At 36.6% G+C, this 25,203-nt stretch overlaps 2 protein-coding genes across 5 annotated transcripts; one reads left to right on the top strand and one right to left on the bottom strand.

Annotated features, from left to right (window-relative positions):
• The first annotated feature begins 1,264 nt into the window (after positions 1–1,264).
• Positions 1,265–18,416, top strand: LOC107810990 (putative inactive histone-lysine N-methyltransferase SUVR2). 3 transcript variants are annotated; one of them, XR_012702675.1, is made up of 10 exons: positions 1,265–1,437; positions 9,686–9,911; positions 10,057–10,101; positions 10,202–10,577; positions 12,130–13,544; positions 13,719–13,984; positions 14,483–14,689; positions 14,804–14,854; positions 15,930–16,026; positions 18,009–18,416. XR_012702675.1 is itself a non-coding variant. In XM_075237729.1 (10 exons), the coding sequence occupies exons 2-10, from the start codon at positions 9,729–9,731 to the stop codon at positions 18,032–18,034; spliced, it is 2,526 nt and encodes an 841-aa protein (XP_075093830.1). In that variant the 5' UTR covers positions 1,265–1,437; positions 9,686–9,728; the 3' UTR covers positions 18,035–18,416. The 3 variants fall into 3 exon arrangements, 1 of the variants encoding a protein (XP_075093830.1); XM_075237729.1 differs by having other exon boundaries at positions 14,623–14,689; XR_012702674.1 differs by lacking the exon at positions 14,483–14,689.
• Positions 18,417–19,325: 909 nt separating this feature from the next.
• LOC107810991 (protein FLUORESCENT IN BLUE LIGHT, chloroplastic) lies at positions 19,326–23,904 on the bottom strand. Of its 2 annotated transcripts, none has more exons than XM_016635827.2 (4): positions 23,557–23,904; positions 22,453–22,606; positions 20,265–20,585; positions 19,326–19,948 (listed from the first exon to the last, which is right to left on the bottom strand). In XM_016635827.2, the coding sequence occupies exons 1-4, from the start codon at positions 23,704–23,706 to the stop codon at positions 19,746–19,748; spliced, it is 828 nt and encodes a 275-aa protein (XP_016491313.1). In that variant the 5' UTR covers positions 23,707–23,904; the 3' UTR covers positions 19,326–19,745. The 2 variants fall into 2 exon arrangements, with proteins under 2 accessions (XP_016491313.1, XP_016491312.1); XM_016635826.2 differs by having other exon boundaries at positions 22,453–22,618; positions 23,557–23,819.
• Between the last annotated feature and the right edge of the window lie 1,299 nt (positions 23,905–25,203).

Below are 25,203 nucleotides of genomic sequence, written 5' to 3' on the forward strand. Positions count from 1 at the left end.
TCCATATTCATGCCAGTTCAAAGTCAAAATAAAGATAAAAATAATTGTCCTTTATCTAGCGGTAGGAAACATATTTGTTTGGTCTACTATTGTTTTTACTGAAGACTCTCCATCCATTTTTTTTTGTAGGATTCTTCTTCTTTTTCATGGATAAAGTATTTTTGGAAAGAGTGTACAATATTATATTGTGAACTTATGTCGATGATTACTGAATAAATAAGTCACCTGATAATCTGAAAGCAAAAATACCTTTTCCTCCCCAATCAATTGGTTCCCATAAATGATAGTAGTACCTAATTAAATCTATAATATTCTTTATAGAATAACCCTTAATTTCTTTGGATACATAATTTAAGAATGTTTTACAAGAAAACACATTTTTTTCATGAAACTATCATTCATAATTTTGGTTAAATAGTTAAATGTCATTTGTAGAACAAGTATTCCTCCATCCCAATTTGTTTGATACAATTTGGTTTGAGAGTCAAATGAGTTTTTTTATCATAAATTTTATGAAATATTTTGAATTATTAATTATTATGATGTATAGTATTTTTATGTAATTTTAAAATATATAAATTTTATTTCAAGAAACTTAAGGATTTTATGTCTATATTCACAGTCAAAATTAAGAGCTTGAGTCTCGAAATCCGAACTGTATCAAATAAATTAGGACATAGGGATTATATTCGAAAGCAATTTTATTGGGGTGAAAATTATTTAAATCAAATTAAACCCCTGCTCAACTTTGAAAAATTATCATTCTCCCATTTTATCTCACACAATATCTATTTTTCCCTTGTCATTTTCAATTATCTCCTTTACGTAATTTTTTTTAAATTTTATATGTTATTCTTATGATTTTACCTATATTTTAAATTATGTTATACTTTATTTTAACTTATAATTTATATAATTAAAATTATAAATAGAATAGTTCTTTTATAAATTTGTCACAAAATCAACCATACTTCTTATGATTTTATTTTAATATAATACGCATTAAATATATATTTAAGTTATATTTTCTCATGGCAAATAATCTTTTAGGAGTTTATTATACTATCTGTTTTACTTTTAATGTTACAAAGTTTATATTACTTTTAATAGTTATTAAGTACATATTTATAAGGTTTTCCTCATTTGTTATTCTCGATTGTATAAATAAATTTTTGAACTTTGATTATTAATAATTGCTATTAATAAAGTTGTTGATAAGAGCAAATTATGTTATGTATAACGTGATACAACTCGCCCTCACTCTAGGTAACAGCAATTGATTACCTGCGTATTTCAGTTTCCCTATATACGCGCTAATATTCAGCCACGTGCTAACACGCACTTCCCTCTTTGCCTTTTTCTTCTCTCTTTCAGTTTCAATCTCAGGTAACGACGGTCCCATTCTTCAGACTCTCCGACTCCGTCAGCTGCATGCTCGTAAGTTGTCTTTCTGTGCTTTACAGTTTCTACATTTCATCATCTTTTTTCTGTACTACTTTTTTTTTTTTTTTCAATTTTTTTCCGCTGAAATAACTTTTTTGCTGTAAATATTAGGGCACCAGTAAGGTTTATCATTTTATTTAATATCGACTTATAGAGTTAAATAAACTAATCTTGGTGTATATACTAAGTTCCTGGGGGATTTTGTTTTTGGGTTGAGATAGAAGTTCCTTGGGTTTATTGATCATTGCATTGTCCAATTTCTTGCTGGGAGGTAGAGTTGCGTTGCCTTTATAGTGAGTTTCGGTTCAGCTGCTGAGACTTAGTTTTTTTAAAGTTAATTGCGACTTTAGAAAAGGGGGCTTTCAATACTTGACACAATTATATTTCTTTACTATTTCGCAGTTTTGAAGAATTCAAGTTCATTCAATATTTAATTTATGAATTTTGATGTGGTTTATCTCTGCCAAACTAACTTTCTACCTGTGCTTTCATATTTTATTTCACTATAATTACAAATTAGTATCCTAAATTCTATGCCCATACGAGGGGCTATTCACTAAGCACTTTTTAATCCATGTAGAAACTTATTTGATAACATCACGTTAGGATATAAGACATTTTTTTTGGGTAGTCTTAGATACACAAATATACTCTTATAAGGTAAAGATTCTGCACACGTGCTCACAACAGAGAGATACTCTCGGGTGGGAGGTAAAGCAATAAATCTCCTTGTGTTTAAGCTCACAGTGAAGATAATATCTTAGCCCCCCCCCCCCCCCTGTGGGTCGTGGATGTTGAGGTTTTTGTTATTTAAGATGAAATAGTATTAAAATGAGGGTGAATGGGAAATTGAGGGAAAAATGAAATTTTTGAGTAAAATTTTAAGTTTCCCCCTCTTGACAATGAGACATTGTCCCATATTGGAAGAAGAAAAGATTTTTTGTGGGTATATATATAATTGCTCTTCTTGTAGCTCTTAAAGAGTTAAGAAGAAAGCAAGCCTCGCGCCGCCGTCCTCGCTCGGCTTCGGCTTCGGATTTGGATTTGGATTTGGATTTGGTCAAACTATTGATTGATTAATTTTTTGGACTAAATTTATTTGTTAATAGTAAATATTAACGTAAGATTATCCGCATTTGTAACGTATATGTTCCAATTCGTGTATTGACCACCAGCTGCAATAGCAGCCGCCTAATGCTCTTCCCACCATGGCCAAGTGCTTGCTCCACAAACAAGCTAGTGCATGCTCCACCATGGAGGGTGGAGGGTCGTTCATCTTCAAAGCTGATTGCTATAAATATGTGTAGCAGCTGTTGAAGAAAGATACACCAAACTGAAAACGCTCAACTTTGGCTATACATTGCACTCCTTCCTCTCAGCATTTCCATACGATTTTCTACTCCTTTGTTATGTATTGTTTTAACTTCAAACAAAGCAACTGTAAGTGTGATTTGCTACTGAACTTTGTGTTCGCTGAAACACTGGGGTTTGAAGTACCGCTAAACCAGTGTGTGATTCGTTCTATCCTGGGAGGAAATAATCCATAACCTTGGGTAATAGGAGGGGATTAAATTTCTTAAGGAAACACTGTGAATTCAGTGGGCTCGAATTAATTACTGTTTCATTACGATAACTTATATTTCCCAGAATTATTATTTACAAATACAGTAATATTGGCGGGACTAACAATCTTAAGGAATTTAATATTTATTTCTGTATTTGTGTTATTCTTATTATTCTGCAAACTAAAACCTTTGTGGTTTTGTGTACTCCCGTTTTGGAGAGTAAAGCCTTCGTGGCGTTTTGTTGGAGATTAAAATCTACGTGATTTTTACTCCAGTTTGAAAACGTTTATTAAACGTTTGTTTGTGTCATTCTTTTACAGAAAAAATGACGACTGAAAGCGAAAACCAAGCTGTTCCGACGGTGACTGCCAACGCATCGACAAGCCGAACACCGGCGTTGGCACCGGCAGAAAAACCCGGAAAATTTTCCGGGATTGATTTCAAGCGCTAGCAGCAGAAGATGTTCTTCTACTTAACTACGTTATGTCTACAGAAGTTCATCAAGGAAGATGTTCCTGATCTGCCAGATAAAACTCCAGAGAATGAACGCTTTGTCGTGATTGAAGCGTGGAAGCATTCTGATTTTTTATGCAAGAATTATATTCTTAGCGGATTGGATGATAATCTGTATAATGTATACAGTGGCGTGGAGACGTCAAAAGAATTGTGGAATGCGCTTGAAAAGAAATATAAAACTGAAGATGCCGGGATGAAGAAATTCGTTGCCGCAAAATTTTTGGACTACAAAATGGTAGATAGCAAGTCTGTTATTACCCAAGTCCAGGAATTGCAAGTGATTATTCATGATCTACTTGCTGAAGGTCTTGTCATCAATGAAGCATTCCAAGTAGCAGCAATGATTGAGAAGTTGCCTCCGTTGTGGAAGGACTTCAAAATTATTTGAAACACAAACGAAAGGAAATGTCCCTTGAAGATCTCATTGTTCGGTTGAGAATCGAAGAGGACAATAAAGCTGCTGAAAGGAGAGGCCGTGGAAATTCAACAATAATGGGAGCAAATATTGTTGAAGATAACAAAAAGAGGAAGAAGGCTTCTGGTCCGAAATGCAACCCAAGCAAGAAACGGTTCAGTGGAAACTGCTACAACTGTGGGAAAATTGGACACAAATCTACGGAGTGTCGTGCTCCGAAGAAAGACAAATAAAAGGGGTCAAGCAAACATGGTAGTAAAGCATGATGATGTTGATAACTTGTGTGCCATGCTTTCTGAATGTAACTTGGTGGGAAATCCTAAACAGTGGTGGTTTGATTCTGGAGCCACTCGCCATGTTTGTGCAGTTAGAGAAGCTTTTGCTACTTATGCTCCTGCTGGACCCGGAGAGACAGTTTATATGGGAAATGCTTCAACAGCAAAAGTTGAAGGATATGGGAAGATATTTCTGAAAATGACTTCTGGCAAGGTCATGACTTTGAACAATGTCCTTCATGTTCCCGAAATGAGAAAGAATTTAGTCTCTACTGGACTTCTTGTTAAGTACGGTTTTAAGTGCGTTTTTGTGTCCGACAAGATTGTCATAAGTAAGAATGAAATATTTGTAGGAAAAGGTTACCTCACCGAGGGCCTTTTCAATCTGAATGTAATGGTTGTGGAAAACAATAATAATATTTCAGCTTCTTCTTACTTACTTGAGTCAAATGATTTATGACATGTACGTTTGGGTCATGTCAATTATAAAACCTTGCGGAAAATGATTAACTTGGAAGTACTGCCTAAGTTTGAATGCAAAAAATCAAAATGTCAAACATGTGTGGAATCTAAGTATGTTAAACATCCTTATAAGTCAGTTGAAAGGAATTCAAATCCTTTAGACTTAATTCACACAGATATTTGTGACATGAAGTCAATACCATCTCGCGGTGGAAAGAAGTATTTCATAACTTTTATTGACGATGGTACTCGATATTGCTATGTTTACTTACTGAATAGTAAAGATGAAGCAATAGACGCATTCAGGCAATACAAAAATGAAGTTGAAACGCAACTTAACAAGAAAGTAAAAATGATAAGAAGTGATAGGGGTGGTGAATATGAATCTCCTTTTGAAGAAATATGTTTAGAATATGGAATTATTCATCAAACAACAGCCTCTTACACGCCCCAATCTAATGGGATTGCGGAAAGAAAGAATCGCACATTAAAGGAGATGATGAACGCGTTGTTGATAAGTTCTGGTTTGCCACAGAACTTGTGGGGGAAGCCATTCTTACGGCTAATCGAATATTAAATCGTTTGCCCCATAGCAAAACACAATCCATTCCATATGAAAAATAGAAAGGAAGGAAGCCCAACTTGAATTATTTTAAAGTGTGGGGGTGTTTGGCAAAAGTGCAAGTTCCTAAAATCCCGACATTCATAATAATACGGTTATAGAATCAGATAATGCTGAGCTCTTTGAAAATATATATATCCGTATAAAAATGAATGTGAGTCGTTTGGTGAATGATCTAAACAACCTCGGAAAGAAACAAAAGAAAGTATATGTAATCAGGAGGATCCAAGACGTAGTAAACGTCAAAGAACGTCTACTTCATTTGGACCAGATTACGTTCTTTGACGTTTACTACGTCTTGAATCCTCCTGATTACATATACTTTCTTTTGTTTCTTTTCGAGGTCGTTTAGATCCTTCACCAAACGACTCACATTCCTTTTTATACGGATATATATATTTTCAAAGAGCTCAGCATTATCTGATTCTATAACCGTATTATTATGAATGTCGGGATTTTAGGAACTTGCACTTTTGCCAAACACCCCCACACTTTAAAATAATTCAAGTTGGGCTTCCTTCCTTTCCATTTTTCATATGGAATGGATTGTGTTTTGCTATGGGGCACTCGATTTAATATTCGATTAGCCGTAAGAATGGCTTCCCCACACAAGTTCTGTGGCAAACCAGAACTTATCAACAATGCGTTCATCATCTCCTTTAATGTGCGATTCTTTGTTTTCGCAATCCCATTAGATTGGGGCGTGTAATGGGCTGTTGTTTGATGAATAATTCCATATTCTAAACATATTTCTTCAAAAGGAGATTCATATTCACCACCCCTATCACTTCTTATCATTTTTATTTTCTTGTTAAGTTGCGTTTCAAGTTCATTTTTGTATTGCCTGAATGCGTCTATTGCTTCATCTTTACTATTCAGTAAGTAAACATAGCAATATCGAGTACCATCGTCAATAAAAGTTATGAAATACTTCTTTCCACCGCGAGATGGTATTGACTTTATGTCACAAATATCTGTGTGAATTAAGTCTAAAGGATTTGAATTCCTTTCAACTGACTTATAAGGATGTTTAACATACTTAGATTCCACACATGTTTGACATTTTGATTTTTTGCATTCAAACTTAGGCAGTACTTCCAAGTTAATCATTTTCCGCAAGGTTTTATAATTGACATGACCCAAACGTACATGTCATAAATCATTTGACTCAAGTAAGTAAGAAGAAGCTGAAATATTATTATTGTTTTCCACAACCATTACATTCAGATTGAAAAGGCCCTCGGTGAGGTAACCTTTTCCTACAAATATTTCATTCTTACTTATGACAACCTTGTCGGACACAAAAACGCACTTAAAACCGTGCTTAACAAGAAGTCCAGTAGAGACTAAATTCTTTCTCATTTCGGGAACATGAAGGACATTGTTCAAAGTCATGACCTTGCCAGAAGTCATTTTCAGAAATATCTTCCCATATCCTTCAACTTTTGCTGTTGAAGCATTTCCCATATAAACTGTCTCTCCGGGTCCAGCAGGAGCATAAGTAGCAAAAGCTTCTCTAACTGCACAAACATGGCGAGTGGCTCCAGAATCAAACCACCACTGTTTAGGATTTCCCACCAAGTTACATTCAGAAAGCATGTCACACAAGTTATCAACATCATCATGCTTTACTACCATGTTTGCTTGACCCCTTTTATTTGTCTTTCTTCGGAGCACGATACTCCGTAGATTTGTGTCCAATTTTCCCACAGTTGTAACAGTTTCCACTGAACCGTTTCTTGCTTGGGTTGCATTTCGGAACAAAAGCCTTCTTCCTCTTTTTGTTATCTTCAACAATATTTGCTCCCATTATTGTTGAATTTCCACGGCCTCTCCTTTCAGCAGCTTTATTGTCCTCTTCGATTCTCAACCGAACAATGAGATCTTCAAGAGACATTTCCTTTCGTTTGTGTTTCAAATAATTTTTGAAGTCCTTCCACAACGGAGACAACTTCTCAATCATTGCTGCTACTTGGAATGCTTCATTGATGACAAGACCTTCAGCAAGTAGATCATGAATAATCACTTGCAATTCCTGGACTTGGGTAATAACAGACTTGCTATCTACCATTTTGTAGTCCAAAAATTTTGCGGCAACGAATTTCTCCATCCCGGCATCTTCAGTTTTATATTTCTTTTCAAGCGCATTCCACAATTCTTTTGACGTCTCCACGTCACTGTATACATTATACAGATTATCATCCAGTCCGCTAAGAATATAATTCTTGCATAAAAAATCAGAATGCTTCCACGCTTCAATCACGACAAAGCGTTCATTCTCTGGAGTTTTATCTGGCAGATCAGGAACATCTTCCTTGATGAACTTCTGTAGACATAACGTAGTTAAGTAGAAGAACATCTTCTGCTGCTAGCGCTTGAAATCAATCCCGGAAAATTTTCCGGGTTTTTCTGCCGGTGCCAACGCCGGTGTTCGGCTTGTCGATGCGTTAGCAGTCACCGTCGGAACAGCTTGGTTTTCGCTTTTAGTCGTCATTTTTTCTGTAAAAGAATGACACAAATAAACGTTTTCAAACTGGAGTAAAAATCACGTAGATTTTAATCTCCAACAAAACGCCACGAAGGCTTTACTCTCCAAAACGGGAGTACACAAAACCACAAAGGTTTTAGTTTGCAGAATAATAAGAATAACACAAATACAGAAATAAATATTAAATTCCTTAAGATTGTTAGTCCCGCCAATATTGCTGTATTTGTAAATAATAATTCTGGGAAATATAAGTTATCGTAATGAAACAGTAATTAATTCGAGCCCACTGAATTCACAGTGTTTCCTTAAGGAATTTAATCCCCTCCTAGTACCCAAGGTTATGGATTATTTCCTCCCAGGATAGAACGACTCACACACTGGTGTAGCGGTACTTCAAACCCCAGTGTTTCAGCGAACACAAAGTTCGGTAGCAAATCACACTTACAGTTGCTTTGTTTGAAGTTAAAACAATACAGAACAAAGAAGTAGAAAATCGTATGGAAATGCTGAGAGGAAGGAGTGCAATGTATAGCCAAAGTTGAGCGTTTGGTGTATCTTTCTTCAACAGCTGCTACACATATTTATAGCAGTCAGCTTTGAAGATGAACGACCCTCCACCCTCCATGGTGGAGCATGTACTTGGCCATGGTGGGAAGAGCATTAGGCGGCTGCTATTGCAGCTGGTTGTCAATACACGAATTGGAACATATCCGTTACAAATGCGGATAATCTTACGTTAATATTTACTATTAACAAATAAATTTGGTCCAAAAAATTAATCGATCATTTGACCAAATCCGAAGCCGAGCCGAGCAGAGCGAGCGACGACGGTGCGAGGCTTGCTTTCTTCTTAACTCTTTAAGAGCTACAAGAAGAGCAATTATATATATACCCACCAAAAATCTTTTCCTCTTCCAATATGGGACAATGTCTCATTGTCAAGAGGGGAAAACTTAAAATTTTACTCAAAAATTTCATTTTGGGTCGTGGAGAGGGGTGGGTGTATATTTTTCTCTGGGTCGAGAGGCAGGCTGATCAATATGGCCAGAAGACAGATCTTGTCCACAATAACTTAATTTGCGCCTCGACTCTGTCATCAAGTGATGCAATATTTCGGTCACTTCATGTTTGAGAATTGCTACATCCACTTTAGGCGCACATCATGAGTTGCCGCGACAAAAGCATGGTATTTAAGTGGAGAAGGATAGAGGGGCATACCCATTATCATCTAGTTTTGAACCGTGCGCAATCTGGCCTCGAGGATTTCTCGGTTACCAAAAAAATTGATGCCTCCATTTTGATTATGCCTTGCTTGTAGTCATGTCTCTTTATGCACCTCCCTTAAATTTTGCTTGTTGATTCTCCAAGGTAAAGCTGGGGGTTTGTGTGTATGGAAAGTAATCTCTATTCCCAAAACAAAGATATCTATACAAGGAAAAGAAAAGGAAATGCAGCTTCAGAAAGTATTGACCATTTATTAGTTCATGCAACAGCCTAATCTAGATATCATTGAAAGCCTTTATTTGAATTCTTTTTATGCAGAAATGCAGGGTAAAGCTGCGTACAATAGACCCTTGTGGTCCGGCCCTTCCCCGGACCCCGCGTATAGCGGGAGCTTAGTGCACCGGGCTGCCCTTTGACAAGTCAAGATTTTAATAGAACTGGTACCAAGATGGTACTAAAACAAGTACAAGTCAAAGAACCAACATACCACCAAACATATTACATGTTTCCCCACTAAAAAATGCAAGAAATCCAAGTACTGATCCAACCTATCTAAAGTATTGCAAGAACACCAGAGAAAGTATTACAAGCCTTTATTTGAATTCTGTCTCTGGTTCCTCATAAAAATCATAATTCTGCCTCTGGTTCTGCTCATATGCTCTCTGGTTTATGTAGGCTCACTGAGTAATTTGAAGATTGCTTTTAAATCCACAAAAGAATGCCGCCCAATCCAAGAGTTAAGAAGGCATATGATGCTATGAAAAGTATTGGCATCTCTAATGGAAAGGTGAAGCCAGTCTTGAAGAGCCTTCTAAAACTATATGACAAAAATTGGGAGCTTATCGAAGAGGAGAATTATAGAGCACTTGCAGATGCTATATTTGAGAAGGAGGAAGCAGAGGTTCAAACTATCTATCTTTCTTTATTTGCTTTTCTTTCTCTCACATTTGTGTTCAAGTCAAGAGTGTAGTTTTTCTTCTTTCCTTATCAAAACATTAAATGTGCTAAATGGAGTCTAAATTTTCTTGATTGACATCCTATTGCAGGCAGCAGAACACAAGAAGTCTGAGAATACTGAGGAAAGCGAGATGGTTTGTTTGCCTGTGTTTAATTTAAATTATTCATGTAATTTCTATAGGATCTAATATATTGTCTTTCTCATTTCCTATGTATCTTATATTGGTTCCTTAGCCGCTTGTGCGGCGAGAAGAAGTTTTAGAGGAAGAAGCAGGGCATGAGGAGCCTGAAAGACCACTAAAGAGATTGCGCTTAAGATATCAAGAAGGTCAAGCTTTACCTTCCGCTAACAATTCCAGTGGTGGGACTTCTCTTAAGAGGCCTCAACGGGAGGAAACTCAAACACCTCAAATCATGTCCAGGGGGGATAGGTTGGTTGCTGCTAGAGCTTCCCATGCATCAAAACTCAAAGAGCCAAAGACAGAACCCGGCAGTGAACTGTCCCCTAAACAGAAGATGTTGGGATCCCTTGCTTTGATCAAGCCCAAGGATGAACCATATACTGATGATATGCCACAGTTTGAGGTTCCTATTGCTGTTATTCACCCAGGTATATACTATCTTGGATAGCCAAATGCTGTTATTTACTGTGTCACTAATTAATTCTACGTGGTTATTGAATTTTCCTTGGCCAATAGACAACTACAGGAGTTAGAAATCGAGACATTGCTAGGTTGGTTTACATAGTTTTCCATTTCTTTGGCCAATAGAAAATTATATTTGGAGGATTCTGGTCTTATAGAAGCTATGGAGGTTACAGATTTAAATTTTTGACATATGTAATTCTTTTTTATGGCATAATATATTGGGACCCCCCGAACTTGACACTTTTTAATGAACTTTTGAGTATTTGGGGTGGGGGGTGGGGGGGGATTTGGCAGTTTGATGGCCTTCTCCCGCGTTGCTAACTTGGCAAATAGAGTGGATACACTCTTTTAAGCATACGAGAGTGATGAGAAATAAAACAATTCAGCTTCCAAGTGGAGTATTTTTAACCGATAATTGCCACATAGTAATATACAATGGTTATATGCAATGCTCTAACTGTGTATTTTTTCTTACTTCTTCTTAATATACCAAACATAACCTCAAATTTGTAATTTTTAATTTCTTCTTTTGGTGCAATGGCTATTTATTTTCCTGTGTAGTTCTTCTTTTTCGAGGCAAATATGTAAAATAAGACATGACTAAAACCAATTACGTTTAGCCAGATAAAAAAAAATTCGCCAAAATAATGGTGTTCCAAGTATGTATTTAATTTTGTTTCTTCTTTAGATGCAAGATATTTCTTCTAAATGTGTAATTTTTATTTTTGCATCAATTGTAAAACAAAAAAGACTTGGCTAGAGCTCCAGTATTTTTAATCAAAAGAAAAAAGTTTTAGCTAAAATAATGGAGCTCAAACTTTGAAATTTCCTTTTATTTCTTATTTAGATGCAACGACTGGTTATCCCAACTGCGTATTTTTTCTTCTTTCTCTTTCCTGCGAAATCTATAGAAAAACTTGCTAGAACTCCATTGTTTTTAGTTAAATATAATTTTTTAGCCAAAATAATAGATTTCAACTGTGTACTTTTTGTACTTCATCTTTCATCTTTGGATGCAATGACGATTTGTTTCAATTGCGTATTTCTTTTTTTTTTCGGGTCAATTATGTTAAAAAATACTTGGGTCCTCATTATGTTTTTGCTAAATAATAATAAAAAAGCCTAAATAATGAAGTTCCGAACATTTTTTTATAAATTTTGCTGGAAAAATGACTTAAAAAAATTAATGAATTTAGAAAGATAAAAATATATATTTTATTATTAAAAAATGCCATGTATACAATAAATATCCATGTGGTAGCGAGTGTATCACACCTCCTTGGGCCGAGGTTATCCAAGGGGTAAAGTCTAGCAAACTGCTAAGTTGAGGGGGGTAATTAGGACCAAAACTAGTTCAGGTGCACACTGAATAAAAAAGTGCCAAGTCCAAAGGGGTTCCGATATATTATGCCGATCTGTATATTATTATCTTAATTGGGCTGTGATGTTCTCATCAGAAAGCTTCCTGGAAACATCTACACAGCTTCTAAATGTCTTTTTTTATTTATTCCTTAGAACCATCAAACAAGGAAGATACTTCAAGTGGTAACGCCTCAAGGAGACGTCCAGAAACTTCTGAACCCTTAGCAATAGAACTGAGAGGTGGAGAAGATGCTGGTAAGGAAATCACAACTTCATCAAATGGAGTGGCCACCAGACGTGAGCTGGTAGAAGTCCAGGATAGGTGTAATACTGACGTGGATATTGCCTCCTCACCATTTGGAGAGGTAAAAGTCTCTATAAACTGTGACCCAGCTCTTCGTAGATCAGACTTCCATATGCCGAATCTAGAATCTGTTCTGAAAATGGTGGAGTCTAAATGTCTTAAATCATACAAAATCCTGGACCCTAACTTTTCTGTGATGAAGCTGATGAAAGACATGTGTGAGTGTTTTTTGGAACTGGGAACTCAGCACAGTCGTGAATTGCAAGCAACCACAGATGTTGCTGCAGAAAATGATTTTGGCTCGAGAAGCATGACTGTTAATTCCTCAAATGGATATATAAATTTTGAAATTGATGCTGGGGATGCTGAACCAGAGATACCCCGATTCTCTCCTCCTCCTATTAGTGAAGACAGCACTGAAGCTGGTCATATAGCATCAATGGACAACTGTGGTGGTATTCCAGAAACTGATCAGATTGGTCTTGTGCAGACTAATTCACAGAGTATGGAGGCTCCATGTGAATCGACTCCAGGTGAAATAGGCTCTGTTGATTCCTTAAGTGGGTTCCTGAATTCTGATCTTGGTGCGAGGGAAGCTCAACCAGAGATGCCCTATCTCGCTCCTTATATTGGTGAAGACAGCAATCAGGCTGATCATGCAGCATCAATGGGCAACTGTAGTATTGCTCCAGAGACCGATCAGAATGGTCTTGAACAAACTAATTCACTGGAAGTGGTTCCATGTGAATTGGCTCCACATGATGTAGGGTCTGTTGATGTTATTGATATAACCAAGGGGCAGGAAAATGTTATAATTTCTTTGGTGAATGAAGTTAATAGCAAGCGTCCACCATCATTTCACTACATAGCTTACAATGTGGTTTTCCAGAATGCATATGTTAACTTTTCTCTGGCTCGTATTGGAGATGATAATAGCTGTTCAACTTGCTCTGGTGATTGTTTATCATTATCCACACCTTGCGCCTGTGCACACGTAACCGGCGGTGATTTTGCATACACAAAGGAAGGCCTTGTTAAAGAAGACTTTCTTAAAGAATGTATTTCCATGAATCGTGACCCCAAGAAGCACTGCCACTTCTTTTGCAAAGAGTGCCCATTGGAAAGATCAAAAAATGAGGACATTATCGAAGCTTGTAAAGGTCATTTGATTAGGAACTTCATCAAAGAGTGTTGGTGGAAATGTGGCTGTAATAAACAATGTGGCAACCGTGTAGTACAGCGAGGTATAAGCCATAAGTTACAGGTATGAATGTATGGAATGTTGCAGTTGTCTTTGATCATGCTCATGACGTGGGAATAACTAATGCCCTACATTTTACTGCATTATGCTCGTCCTTTGAGCTTTACAAAGCTCCTTCCAAAACCATAATTGGTTTCCACAATTAACTTGGTCTATGATTTGTTGCTTTGCTTTCAGGTTTTCATGACCTCTGAAGGGAAAGGATGGGGCTTGCGTACTCTAGAAGACCTTCCTCTAGGTGCTTTTGTCTGCGAATATGTTGGAGAAGTTTTGACCAATGCAGAACTCTTTGATCGTGTTTCACAGAGCCCCAACGGGGAGGAACATTCTTATCCAGTCCTGCTGGATGCTGACTGGGGTTCAGTGGGTGTCTTAAAGGACGAGGAAGCTCTTTGTTTGGATGCTACATTTTATGGGAATGTTGCCAGGTTCATCAATCACAGGTAAGTTCGCAAAGATGGATCTCAAGTTTAATTTTTTTTTCTGTATTTCTTTCCCCACCCTACCCTAACTATCTTTGGGGTATCAGTTTTGTACTGTCGGATTGACTTTCATTAAAAACAATAACAACGATCTGATTGACTTTTAGGTTAAAATTTTGTTCACTTGCCGTCAAGTAAGTCTCCTAATTGACTTCGATAGATTCAGTGCTTCTTTGAACTTCTGCATTATTTTCCTTACTTTTCAAATTCATGAAAGTTTTTTTTTTTAATTTAAAAAATAAATTCGATGAATCATGGTGTAAGTCAAGCAAAGCCCCTTATTGAATGTCAACTGTTCAATATCCTTCTCATTGAACATTCACACCTTTTATTCTAAATGGATTCTGCTCACTTCATGCTTCACTTCTTCCTTCCCACTTCTAGCTACTTTAACTACTCTGCCTGTGGCAGACCAGAGAGACCATGTGCCTAGCAAATTGAATCTTTTTTTCTTGTCAGAATATCCAAAAGGTGGAGAGAAGAGACAATCAGGAAAGAGGAGAGAACCATGCATTTTGTATCTGTTGATATATAATCATTCATAGATGTTGGAAACCTGTGTTGATGCATTTGCTTTATTCATTGTTGTTCTGGCTCAGATGCTTCGATTCAAATTTGTTTGAAATTCCAGTTGAAATAGAGACCCCTGATCACCGCTACTATCATGTAATGAATCTTATGCTCACTGAATCTTAACTCCTTTTCATCCTCAAGATTGCTATTGCTAGTCCTTGACAATGACAGCTTTGTTGAATAATTCAATGTTATTGCTTGTTGTAGCTTGCTTTTTTCACTACAAGAAAGATTAAAGCGATGGAGGAGCTCACATGGGTGAGTAGGCTTGATGTCATCACATGCTCATAGTCATTGTATCGTGGTGTGCTTGTTTTGTTGCTTTTGAAATACTGATATAAGTACACTGGTTTGGCTTGTTTTGGACCAAACTTTGCATGTTTTCTGATGAGTATAAACTTCAGTACATCTATATTGGGTTGCCCTCCTGACTTGGGGTTGGCAGTAGGTCCTGTTTTTCAGCTAATATGCATAATAAACATTAGTCAGTTGTGCTGAAGTAGCTTGTACACCAACCACCGGAAAAAAATAAAAAAGACTAGCTTGATAGGGCTTGAAGGCAGAAATGACTGGATGAGTTTTCCATAACTATGCCCAAAATCCTGCGTTCAACCCCAGGTACGAAAGAAAATTAATGGACCTCTTGCTCATATTTTGTTTTTGTTTTTTTATCAAGTCACTTCCTCATATTTTGCTTTTCGAAGAAAAGATAGATAGATGCTTCTCAACTTCGATTACTTTCTTTTACTCTTAATACTTTAGTAGAGCTTGTAATGATGTGACATATTCTGATGATGAGAAAGTGATATTTATGTATTAGGTTACTTTAATTATAATTAGTTAAGCATAGTGGACCTCTCCTCTTAACTGCAAAATTATGGTTACCCATGTTGATGGTTAAGGGAGTAAAATCAGAATTAGGCCCCTGTTTGAGAGTTAATTCCAAGTGTTATCTTTCTGTATTATTTGTTTTGATAGTCAATAACAGTAAACTATATCTTAAATAAGGCAAGCAACAAGCATAATTGGATGAATTAGTGTTGACATCCTTGAGGAAAAAAGAAAGTCATATCAAAGTGTTCAAAATTGCCAATTGAAACCAAGTCAGCAACACTGAAAGATGTTGCTCCAGAGAGTGGCAATGTCAAACTACTCCAATATGACATGAACGATTAGCAAGTATTAGTGTCTCGCCATTTTAACATGTCTAGTTTTTTGTGGCATAAGCACTCACATGGTACAAAAAGGGACCATGCCCCTATATCTTTCAGAATATAGGCTTTGGTATTTAGCCGTATATCTGCTTGATAAACTTTGGATTTGGCTCTGGCAGGATTATGGTATTGATTTTGATGACCTTGACCATCCAGTAAAAGCATTTAGCTGCCATTGCGGTAGCAACTTCTGCCGAAATATGAAACGTCCAAGCAGTAAGTAATATTGCAAAACATAAGCTTCATCCCCGTTTTTATGGTTGGAATTTGTAAGCGATAGTTCCTCCTATTTTCGCTTGTGAAAATTTTCTAGTTGAGTGGTTTTAGTAGTAACTGGTAAAGTTGCTGCCATGTGACCAGGAGGTCACGGGCTCAAGCCATGGAAACAGCCTTTTGCAGAAATGCAGGGTAAGGCTGCGTACTATAGACCCTTGTGGTCCGGCACTTCCCCGGACCCCGCGCATAGCGGGAGCTTACTACACCGGGCTGCCTTTTTTTTGGGGGGGGGGGGGGGGTTGTAGTAGTAAATCTGCTAAATTTTCGGAAAGAATACAAGAAATTATCTCTATCTGCAATTCTTATCAAAATTAAGCCTATCTAATTATTGCATCCAAAGGTAACAAGAAAAAAGAATTTCTAGTGGTACGACTTCTTAACGGAAGTTGGTAGTTCAGGCATATGAACAGATACTGCCATGAAATTGGTATAATGGTCAGCTAGCAGATTAGGGGTATCCGTCAATCAGTTTGGTTCGACTTTTAAAGATTTTGGTTCGGTAGTTTTGATTTTTAAATTTTAAAATGGTTATCGAACAATTTAACCTATATTATATCAAACTTTTTTTGAGTTCTTAAAAATATATTGTTACATACAAACTACACAATTGTATTATGTATAGATAATGATAATTCAATCAATATAAATATAAACAGCAAGCTAAAATCCAAACAAGTGGCTTAAAGCCAAACATTAATAAGTGATCTGAATTTACATAATAGATTTGTATGTATTTTTATCTAACTTGTTCATAAAGATGGTGTTCGAGCCATCTTGCACACAACTCTAATACTTATATTTTAGGAAACATTCAAGGTTAATGTATTGTTTTTGAAAATTCTCATCACCAAGTAAAAACATTGGTGAAATTTTTTGAGAGAAAAATACACGACAACCAAATCAAAAATAGTTTTAGATGAAAGGTTGAGAAAGTAAGATATAAATCAAATCAAACAAAAAAATCTTTCTTTTCTTTCCATAGATAGCAAGTGAGTGGATTTTTTTTTTTTTTTTCAATAAATAAGAGAAACTGAGTGAAATTGTAGAGGGAATATACACCAAAAGAAATACATTTTTTTCTTTGTTGAGGGAGTTTGTACGGAAGTATAGAGAGAGAACTACACCCAATAAACTAAGCATAACCAACTTTTTTCTTTTCTTTAAAAGAGATAACTGGGTGAAAATCTGGAGAGAGATATACCCATCAAACCAAACCATGAATGCATTTCTTTTCCTTAAGGAGAGAGAAAGCAAGTGAAAGTGTTGAGAGAGATGTATATTGACCAAAGCAAGTAAAAAGCTCCCTAAGTGGGTGAAGATATTGAGTGAGAAATATACCCTCCACACCAGAAGATAAAAACTTTTTATTCCTTTATAGAGAAAATTTGTGAAAATGTGTGGAGAGAAATTTACTCCAAAAGTTAAAAATGTTTTTTTCCCTTTTATAGATAGAAATTGTGTGAAAGTGGAGAGCGAATTGTACTTTATCAAAAAAAGTGGAGAGTGAATTCTAACAAATGAGAAAGCAATATTTTCTTCTAATCTTGATAGTTTTTAACTGTCAATTTGACCCTTTTTATAAGTTGTGCTTAAAAGGCATTGTCAGTGAACATACTATGTGCCCAACAAGCTCAACTTTGGGCGATTACACTTTTGGGAGGTAAATTTGATATCCCTAAAAGGAACTTACCCAATTTTTTCGTTAAGATGAAAAATGATGAAGGTTTGGTTGTTAACTTTCGGCACGTGATGAGCCTTTAGACCTTGTGTATTCTCTCAATCAACTTTTCATGAATTAGTGCCTTGACATGCATCCCCAATCTTCCATGTGCTGTTATCAGCACAATGTTCCATGTGCTAGAGTTCATGCATGTTGTGTTAGATATACTACCATTAGTGAGAGGGTATTATGATACCTGTAGGATCCAGATCAAGAAGGCAGGCCTGAGATGGTGATCTTCTCCCGGTATATTTTTGGCAATTTCCTGGTCTCGGGCGGTCCAAGAAACTGTTGCGATCGAACTCGGTCAAGGTGATGTTTTTGTATCTCTGTAGTGTTGTAGTGCTGATTTTGCAGTGTATGTACAATATGCAATACTAAGCGTGGTAGTAGTTAATGTTTAAAGCATACTATTAAGGCGCTATTTTGTATAGAAGTTTCAAGGATGCGGCTTACAGCTAGATCAGCTGCATGTTGGTTGTATATAATGATATTTTGGTCTGTGGGACTACATGCTGGATTAGTTGGTCTTTTTCCATGCGCAGACATGCTGTAGCATGTTGCAGACTAGACCATTTCTTAAATCTTACCTTTTTGTACCTTTCTTTCACTTTTGGGTTCTCCATGAAGCTGTTATATTTGCTCATGTTGTTTCATTTGAAGTCAATGAATCTGACTACATTATCTGGACAAGAACAATTTGGCAGCCTGTAACAGGGCAAAACCTACCACGCCAATATGTTTTATTGTTTTACTGGGGAAGATGAATATCGCTCACTCTCTGGTACCAGCTGTTCTAGTGTGTCTGAAAGAGTTTGGCTGAGTCCATCTAACATAACTGCTTAACTCTTTAGTAATGAAATGAAATTTACGAACAATCACTATTTGGTGAAGTGTTCTAGGGACCATTTTGCTCGCTGTTATTATAGTTTATCACCGGTTGATGAAACTGCTATTGCGTGTTGTCGGGCAACCTCGATAGAGACAGCAAGAAGGAAAAAAAATTGTGCAATTGGAACTGCAAACATGTGGGATTTCAGCAAATATTTAGCTCTTTAAATTCCTTGTATTCGAATTGGTCGAGAAAGGAAGTTGTGTAGACAAACTCGGGCATGAATTAGGAATATACGCATGTTGGCCTTTAACTTTTGACAATTCTCCAATCAGATAAGAATCTACCAATTACGCCTTTTTTTTTTTTATTATCATCTTTGTTTAATTAGAGGCTTATAAGTACTTTAAGAATCGGCAGTGTAGTAGTCTGCTGACCGAAGTTTTAGAAGGACAATTTACAGAAAGAACAATCACTCTTAAGGTAGAAGTTACTACCAGCGTTTTTTTTAAAATTTGGGTAAGTTAGAACGTGAAAACTCTTAAAAGAGCACTTTACTCCTTTAATGAGTTTACGTGGCTCACATAATGATTACTTGAGGCAGTGAGTTTCGGATAATTGAGGGTTAATCGGAAAAAAAAGGAAGTAAATTTAGCTTTCAGACAATATAGAGCACATGATCAGAGCTGTTGAAAGAGTCTGATTGGTCCGTTATATACATGTTAATAATGTACTGCTATAAAACAATCAAAAGGAAGTGTAATATCCTCTGTTTTCGCCCCCATTCAAAAAGGTAACCATGCTACTTATTAACTCATGCTAATATCCTCTGAGGATCATTTGATTGCCTCATTCCAATTTTCACATGCAAATTGAGCTGACAAAATTCTGAATACAAGTTATCAACGATAACTTCAGGTGTGTTGAGACCCTCAGCATACCAAAACGAGAATAGACAAAAAATAGAACAGAAGAAACCAGTGAATAATGTATGCAAGATTGAAATATACCAAGACAAAAGACCTAACCTCTAAAGATCCTACTCTAAATGCATCAACATGAAGAAATTTCAAGAAATTTCCGCGAGAAGTCTTTCCTGTAGATGGTTTAATCACTCTGTAGCCTAGCAATATATTGGTCATAGTATTTTGCAGCCCGTTCCATATCTCCAAGCTCGGTATAACAATCAGCTATTGCTCCATAAGCTTCCGTGCTCCCGGAATCCTCTCCATTTCTTGATGAGATATCAAGAACCATAGAGTGGTATTCAATGGCTTCCTTGTACTTGCCCTGCCTTTGTAATGATGCCCCTGAGAAAGAGATAAAGCTTTGAGGGTCATTACATCGTGACACACACACATACAAGACAGAGAAGCAGCAGCAGTTTGTATGTCTGGATAAAGTTTCTTTGTAGACTATCTTGCTACAAAGACCAAGATATACTGAATCTCTAAATCTAACTTCTAGCAGTATTTTACATTTTCTTTAGCAGATTAAAAAGAAAATAAGCAAAAAAATCAACATGACCCTGTTACACCAAGAATTAGGATTAAATGACAACAAGGAAGATGGTGAATGTAGAAACAATATCTATTGAACATAACTTTACAAGGAGATCTCACATACCTAATCCTCTTGCTGCCTTCTTTTCCTCTATAGGATCATTTACATTCTGTGCAAGCTCAAGAGCTGTTTTAAACTCCACAAATGCCTTTTCTGGGGCTTGATTTCTCAGAAAATTCTTTCCATTTTTCAAGTGATAAATTAATTCCTCCTTTCTTGGATCATTAATCACTTCACTTTCTGCAATCCTGGCACCAACAGGAGCATAACTTAAGCTAGGTGCATAGGACTCTATTTTGGCTTGCCTTCTTAGCGCCGCATTGATCTGGCGGAGCTGCTCATTCAACCGCTGCAGTTCCGCTTTTCTCTGACGTGCAACTAGTCCTGAAAGTACAATTAAAAATGTGTACACACACATCCTTGTGTTCAAAAGGTGGGGGGAAAAATAAAACCAAGGAAAGCAATGATCCAACATTGAAAGGATCACTACACAGTTAAGAGAGATGAGAAAGAAGACTAGATTAGATAGGTTTATTGTAGTGAAGACATTTTGAGTACTAGATCTCACTAACCCCTACATCAACTCCCCAGTTTCACATAAACACATTATGCTGTTATACTCAGAACTGACTCAAAGTTGAAAAGTTTTTTCTACAAACAACCGATTCAACAAACAACCATTTCAAATTTCCGTACTTTCTGCCAAACAAAAATGAAAAAAGAAAAGAAAAGAAGAGGAATTCCTTGGACGCTGAGCACAACCCACACCATTTCCACTATTTTCTCTCAGCCTGCTTAAAGCACCTTTCTGAATAGGCATTTTTTTGGATAAGTTCTTGAATTGTCCCAAAGACAACTTAGTATGTATGGATTACGGAGTGCAACGAGCACAGATGGAGCAGAATGGATATTGAGGATCCATATGCTGACCTCAATAGGTTTGGGATTGAGGCATAGTTCTTATTGGTAAGTTCTTGAATAGGCCATATTGGGAAATCTACATAGTATAGCCGTCCCCCAAAATAATAAATGACAAATGTATATTTTTTGTATAATAACAACAAGACCATCAACGTACCCAGTGTGATCTCACAAGCGGGATATGGGGAGGGTAAGGTGTACCCAGACCTTATCCCTACCTTGTGTGTGGTAGAGAGGCTGTTTCTGATAGATCATCGACTCAAGAAAAGTATTTTCAAAAATGTGCCATGTCCTATCTAATCACTTCTCCCCAATTCTTCCTCGGTCTATCTCTACCTCTCCTTAGACCTATCACTGTCAACCTCTAGCACCACCTCACTGAGGCATTGTATTCCTCCTCTTCACATCCGCGAATCATCTCAGCCTCGCTTCCCACATCGTCCACCACGGAGGCCACTCCCTCCTTGCCCCATATATCTTCGTTGCTAATATTATCTCTCCTAGTATGCCCACACATCCATCTAAGCATCTTCATTTCCGCTACTGACATCTTTTGAACATGTGAGTTCTTGACTTGGCCAACATTCTGCCCCATACAACATAGTTGCTTTAGCAACCTCTATAAAATTTACCTTTTAAGTCTTGGTGGCACATTCTTATCACATAAGACATCGGATGTGAGCATCAATTTCATCTACCCTACTCCAATACGATGTGTGACATTATCGTCGATTTCCCCATTTCCTTGAATTATTGACCTAAGATGCTTGAATCTTTCTCTCTTGGGGATGACTTTTGTACCAATCCTCACTTTCACATCCACCTCATTAATGTATAATATACATATTTTATATATTAGTATATAGTTTTTGTATATTTAGCTAGTGGCTATATTTATTTTTGGCCGAGCGGTTAAATATGTTAAAAGCCCTGCTTATAGCTTATGGAATCTGTAATATACTGTTGTTGGCCATTGCCACGAACAGACATAGGGAATTCTGATTGCAGTTGTAAACCCGATGCATTAAATAAGATATTCATCAAGTGTTTTGGCGGAGAAACTGCTGAATGAAGTGGCCTCATTAATCCTGGATTCTACACTGGCTTCAATGTACTTGATGCATCAAAAAGCCTTTAACTTCTTTTCATTGAATTCAAATTCCATCTCAATGTGCATGAAATAAACTTAAGCTTTGTGAAGAAGCACAGGAATGCGAGAGAGACACAACTTGTCTCATGATCTAACCGCAATGACTTTCTGTACTTTCAAAGTTGAAAGCCCCAAAAAATGCAATAAAACAATGGCAGTGACAAACTTAAAGTACCTTACCTCCCACTGTGGCCCCAACGAGGGCAACAAACAGCAATAATGGCATATTGAAGACAGAAGAAGTATCAGCTTCACATGTTTGAGCCAAAGCTTCTAAAGGTGAAGTCATCATCAATGCATTAGTCACGATTAATGTTGCTGCAGGGTATCTGAACTGCAAAATTTTCTGCCATGTGTATAAAAATTGAAATTGAACTAGAAAAGGAAGCCAAGAAATTTATTCAACTAGTAGCTTTTTGCTATAATTACTGATTGAATACCTTGCATTTTCCACTAGAATAACATGAGTTTTTATCAACTCAAACATAATAAGAATAGAACAGAGCAAGCGGAAGGAATATGTACATAGCTAACGAATGGCTTAGAGAAATGGGTAATAAAATGAAGTCAGACTGTCAGTCTACGACATGTCTTCCCCAGATTTCATGGTTTTGCAGTGGAGTTTAGATAGTGCCAAGCAACATGGATAAGCTTTTAATAGAGAGTATCCTATAAAAACCTTTGACATTTTCGCTTTATTTCCAGTGAAGCCAATACTACAGCAATATGAATCTTCACCAACTAAATTTGAAAACATTGCATACTTCCATCACCTCACAGAAGTTGTGATATTAACAATCAAAAAGACAGAAGTTGTGATATTATTTTGAGAAATTAATCACTTTGACAATAACTACAATCAATCTGTTGCAGACTCCTCTGAGAATAATTCACATAAGAAAACCGTTCTTTCAATGGTATCAAAGCATTTTTGCATTGCAAAGTAGCATGATTACACTTTTACATATGCTTTGAACGCAATGAAATCTTTCTGTGTTTCTCTTTGTATCTTCTTTTAATAACAATTTACAGATCAAGGCCTTTATTGAGAAGTTTCTCTAAAATATGTTAAATATGACGTGAATTCTTCACTTCCTCCAGTAGAAAGTTTCATTAAACCTACTGTAATTGTAAAAACCAGATTTTCGACATTCCCAAAAAAGGTCAAGACTAAAGCATTGCTTAACAATAGAAACCAACAAAAGAAGCAATTTTGCAATAGACCCACGAATTAAAAGCTTGAAATAAGTAAACCCAAAATCCTAAAAGTGGAAATTCAGTCACCTTGAAATCAATGTGAATGCATTTTGAAGCTTTCTTGATATGTTTCTTACTGAGCTGCCCAGACTCGAAGATGCATTTGAGAGGACCAGCTTTGGGTAAGTGAGGGGAAGGGTTCTGTGAAAGAAGCCATTGCTTCAACATCATCGTCATCTTCTTACAGAGTTGCTTCAGTTTCTGATGATTTTTCTTTCGTGTGTGATAATTGGGCTGTGTGGATAAGATTGCCGTTTTCTTTTTACTTTTGCGGATAATAGAATGGTACAGTGAACCAAGTATTTAGCAGCAAATGTCAACTTAATTAACAGTTGTTCAAGCTTAATTCGAGTATGTGATGTTTACTTCTTCTCCACTGTATCTTAAGACGTTGGATTTATTTAACCAAAAAAAAAAACGTTGGATTTTGCCCCCCATCTATATCAGCTGCCTGATAAACATTTTTTTAAAGAAAAAAGATCATTTTCTTTTGTTTTAATTTAATCTGCTTTGTGGTTGAGGGGTATGACACAAATCCTTAACATGAGTGTATTAATAACTGAAAAGTGAAAATATAAAGGAGGACGACGTAATACGTTATCTAGCTCTGATTTTTACCCCCCTTAATGGAGGCATTTTTTAAAGTTTGCATATTGTTTTCTTATATTTTTATGATTTATATACTAACTTATTCTTTTTTAGGCAATACTTGAAAATAATTCAAGTTATGAGGAACAAAACAGAAAATGTATGCATTAATAAGAAAGAGGGGTGGGTGTATGGGCTAAAAACTTCATATTATATGTTGACCATGTCAACGGTTATAAAGCCTTCAAAGGCTGCGACGTGATGACGATATGACATGTCAATCTAATTTCAAAAGGTCGACGTCACGTAAAGAAAGCAGGTCGTCGTTGTCGAGGTCGAGGTGGCTCAATAAAAGACGAGGACGAGGACGAGCATCCATCATCGGCGTGCAGTAACGACTAGTCTAAGGATTTATATTCCCCGGAGAATATTCCAGTGCATATTCCTCTCTGTTGTACTATCTACGGTTTTGTGGCCCGTGTACCCATAGGAAGAGATGTAGTTCTAGAAAGGGGATTGGACACTTTTGTAAAGAACAATATTGACATTCTCTGAAGATTCTCTCTCTTGAATAAGAATATTCAAGTGCTTATCATTATCCATCATCGTCAGAGGAATCAGTAAAAATATCTCACCCCTTTCGGGTGAACCTTGGTCCATTATTTACTTAAATGCCGTTTATTGTCATTTATTGTTATCCTTTACATTCTTGAATCATTTATTGCTCCATTATTACTCCAAGATATTATTAACTAATAACACACGTTTGGTATTTTTCACAAACACACTAGATCTGTCATTTGGATATTAATATTGACTTAGATTAACCCTTCTCTTTATAACTCTAATTGTATAAAAACCTAGATCTAAAATTTGGGTCATACAGTTTGGCGCCGTCTGTGGGGAAGCCTTAGTCAATTTTTAGTTTTCATCTAGATCTATAACTCGCGTGATTTGCTAACCTAATGTGCTGTAAAGTTATCCTTTCTCTGTGTGTATACAAAGACTCCATGGCAGGTAACCAAGAACACAGAACAAAAGCGACGGACAACGTCCCAACCTTATAAGTGCCATCGACGAAGGGTA

The sequence above is a fragment of the Nicotiana tabacum genome, chromosome 19, assembly GCF_000715075.1.
Source record: "Nicotiana tabacum cultivar K326 chromosome 19, ASM71507v2, whole genome shotgun sequence".
In the NCBI taxonomy this organism is placed as follows: domain Eukaryota; kingdom Viridiplantae; phylum Streptophyta; class Magnoliopsida; order Solanales; family Solanaceae; genus Nicotiana; species Nicotiana tabacum.